Source organism: Volvox carteri (assembly GCF_000143455.1).
Source record: "Volvox carteri f. nagariensis unplaced genomic scaffold VOLCAscaffold_241, whole genome shotgun sequence".
Classification (NCBI taxonomy): Eukaryota; Viridiplantae; Chlorophyta; class Chlorophyceae; order Chlamydomonadales; family Volvocaceae; genus Volvox; species Volvox carteri.
This window is the reverse complement of record NW_003307777.1, coordinates 11,750-15,832: the sequence shown is the minus strand read 5'-3', so window position 1 is coordinate 15,832 and position 4,083 is coordinate 11,750. Positions and strand designations below refer to the sequence as shown.

At 47.1% G+C, this 4,083-nt stretch overlaps 1 protein-coding gene across 1 annotated transcript in view; it reads right to left on the bottom strand.

Annotated features, from left to right (window-relative positions):
• Positions 1 to 221: 221 nt before the first annotated feature.
• VOLCADRAFT_71183 (uncharacterized protein) overlaps positions 222 to 4,083 on the bottom strand; it is a gene marked incomplete at both ends in the record, with an annotated part of 8,870 nt that continues 5,008 nt past the window's right edge. The window contains one exon of the mRNA XM_002959427.1: positions 222 to 299. Within this exon, the coding sequence (XP_002959473.1) occupies positions 222 to 299 (78 nt within the window). The remainder of the gene's footprint in view (positions 300 to 4,083) is intronic.

Below are 4,083 nucleotides of genomic sequence, written 5' to 3'. Positions count from 1 at the left end.
AGACACGCACACACACAGACACGCACACGCACACGTGTGCACACACACGCTACACACACACACACATTCACGTACGACAATGCACGAGGCGCAATCGCGCAACTATTATGATGATAATTTCTTGAAGGGGATCGGGAAAGATATGGCGCATCATAGAAACATCCACTTACAAGCAAGGAGATAGATAGAGTCGACTCTATCAAACAACCTCATGGCTGTAATTATGAACCACATGAATGATGATATACGTAATAATATATCATTAACCATAAACACACATATACAATAATATGTAATAACTCATTATATACCTGGTATATATACCTGGTATCGCTACCCCGCTGTACTATCTAGCTAGTTATTATATGTATGTTATTACAGGGTGGTTAACTTCGCCAGCGGCCCCCTTTCCCGGGGCAGTCCCTGCTCTCCCCTGCTAGAGGGGCACCCTAATCCGTCACCCCATCCGACTTCAGAATGTATTCGTTGGGTTCGGCAACTCACCACCAGCATCCAACCAAATCTAGCGGATCAACGGCGCATCAACTTAGTTCCTGGTCAGCTCGCAAGTTGATATTATCACGTCCTACACCGTCCATATGATGGGGGGCCACCTCCCATTTCATCACTCCTCAAATACCCGAGGAGCTGGCAGGCGGATTTGAACCCGGGTCGACTGGATCGACTGGGAGCAGAAGTCAGGCCTTAACTTCTGCCAGCCGCCTGCCTTATTGCCTATTATATATATATATAGCACTCGTGGAACGGAACTATATATATATATATATAGCACTCGTGGAACGGAACTATCTTAAGATGCCACTTATCCGCTTAGTAATTACTTAGGGCCATCTTGGTACCAACTACAGTGATACTTACCAACGGCGATAAGAGCTTCGTATGTCGCAGCTCTACTAGCTAACTGCCAAACACACAAAGTAACTTTAATATCTTTTTTCTTATCTCACAGAACTAAGCAAGAATGTTACAAAAGCTCTTGCAGCGCTGCAAGGTATTTAGCTTACATCTGTCCCAGATTTAAAATTTTCGTAAATGTGAGCCCGAACAGCTCAACAGTGGCAGTGAAATGTCAATCTTACACCTCCAGAAAGTAATTCCATTGAGCAAGCATTTGCCCCTAGTAAATGTTACTTCATATTTGTTTGAAGTTCTTGATATTCATTACTTCATAATTGCTTGATCATGAAGTTCTTAATAAATGTCACTTAATATTTGTTTGGAGGACTTAGTATTCGGGACTAAGCGCTTCGAGTACCATTAGTATGTAACATGATACTAAGTGACCTACTAAGCGGCCTATTAAGAATGTTACCAGGTAGCTATGAAGGACATATGAAGTGGGTAGCACTAAGATGGTATTAAGAAGATACTAAGTGGTGGCGTTCCACGAGTGTAGATAATATATGCACCACACAATTAATATCCAAGCATTTCGTAGATCACCGGTGGGCAGTGCACGAAAACCCCTGCTACAGCTGTGAGCTCAGTCAACGAGCACTGTACAGAACAGTATACATAGATATATAGTTCAGCAGGTAGAGGCCAGAGCTCTGGCCCTCGAGGGAAGCAAAACATGTCATCAGGTCATGACCTGTTCCCCAGTTTCCATGCACTGATGATCATCAGTGCACGGAAACCCCAATGAGACCAATAATAACAAGCACTATAACCGAGGTAAAGATAGCCCAGCAAATAGAGGCTGGCAGGGGGCCCCGGGGGCACCGGGAAAGGTGTACCATGGACCCCACAAGCCAACCTCAGTCCTCATGACTGATCAGTCCAACAGGGGGAACACCATAAAAGACTGCGGACATACATTGTACCCAACACTTGTACAAGCAACAGTTTTAATTGCCAGGAGAGACTTTAGATAGAGCTGTATGTGCAGTGCGTGGGTGTCCAAGGACCGGATGTATGGTTGAGGATCGTGTGAGTAGCCAGAGCATGCCACGGGCCCCTAACATCACCTACTTCTTTCCCTCCCTCCCTCCCTCCGAAAAACACGTGCTTACCAGCAAAATCGCCAAGCTGCCGGCTGGTCGCCTGTTTAGCTAGCTAGCTCTCCCGAGTAGTGCCTGGTGCATGTCCGGGTAGTAGATGGTTGCACACAATTGTGTGCGGCAGAGAAGTGAACCGGAACCGTCTCGTGCATTCTCATCATCACCATCATCATCACCTCGTGCATTTTGGGGAATTGGATGCATCCCTCCACCAGGTTTAAGTGTAAATTTACATCCGTTCTGCACCCCGATGATCCATACATGATCCATGCGTCGGCATGCATGCAGACGCCGTCGCGCACCACGTCCAAAAGGGGAGTTGCGGGAATCGAACCCACGACCTCTCGCACCCGAAGCGAGAATCATACCACTAGACCAAACTCCCTCTTGCTTCTCCTGAGGGGACCGAGTTGCCCCTTATATACACCTTGTACTGCAGCTGCTATACACACACATCCGTATAGCACGCGTGTGTATAGCGTACGCACGCGCGCATACACACAGACACGCACACACACAGACACGCACACGCACACGCCCAATGGCATACTCCAGGCCGGTTCCGGCCCGGTTCCGACCTAATGGGTCCAGTTAACGAGATGGGTAACCGTTAACCGTCCCCAGTAATCGGGTTATCCGTTAACCGTCCCCAGTAATCGGTAACCGATGTCGGTAACCTGGCATGAGGAAAAATGCATTTCTGATTGCAACCAGTTTCTTTGTGACAATGCCCATTGTCACAAGGTTCATGCCCACGTGTCACACCCCGACAAGCTTAGGAGGTTAAGGCAATGTGAATGCCGGGTGACAGGGGTGACAGTCTTGTGCAGGCACATTTGGAGACTAGTTTACACTGAGATTGGGGTGATGTTGGATTAGAATACTTGCAGTTCATGAAATGGAGGAAATGTGTTGCATAGGCATATCCAAACGTTTCAGAGGGACGTTGTTTCGCCCGTAACAAACTTGTTACGGGCGAAACAAACTGGATTTCCACAGTCCCACCACTCAAAGAGCTACCCACACCATCGCAAAGTCCCTTTTTTATTACAGACACATGTAACGAGTTGTCATAGCTTGAGATTGTCGATATATGACTGCTGGATTGTGACCAGGCCATCTCCTTACATGTCTTGCTGCACCAGCATGAGCAGTGATCCCTTCTGTTCAAAATTTTCAGGCAACATCGCAATGAGGCAAAACATTGTGCCGAATCTGCCGTACAAAGAGTGTTCAAAGCTTCACGCTACTAACGGACGAATACATAAGCATTCATTTACCTAAAGGAATTCTATAGCTTCATACAAATTCGCCTATCAGCAACTCTCCCTGGTCGTTCAAAAGTTGCTTGAAGATTCTACCATCTCCATACTATGAAGGAGCGCTTCTTCATTTCTTCATTTTATCGGAACCTTCACGTATCCTTCCAACACAATGTCCATGGACAACGGTAATGAGGTCGGCGCCTACGAGTTTGACCGGAACGCCATGGACAACATCGCCCGTCGGCGACAAGATCGCCCACGCAAGAATTACAGCCAGCATCGTCCAGTGGATGAGTTTGGAGTACATAAGTTTGCCAGGGCAAACAATCTAAGTCAATTTACCACGTGCCAATTGGAGGATGCCTTGTCCAAGGAAAGGTGCCATATGGACGACCTTGTGTTAGTTTAGTTGTTGCATGTAAGCTTGTTAGTTGGTGGCCTGGTTCATGCTTATGGGCGACAATTGAAATGCCGGGACAATGACTTATTAGGGACAATGTCACGGCATTTCACGCCCTCAAAGCGGGAACAAACGCTAAAACTAAATACATACATAGTTCTAAATCTTCTACTAAAATTTTCCTGCAGCGTTAGAGGCCTTTAATTAATATTGGTGAACGCTGCTTCCCGCGCTACCGGGATACTCCCTATGGCATAAACATGCCGGTTACCGACCGTTTGGGGCCCATTAACCCAACCGACCGTTAACCCAGCTGATCGTTAACCCAACTGGCCGTTAACCCAACCGACCGTTAACCCAACCGGGCCGTTAACGCCATTCAACCGGCCGGTTGGGT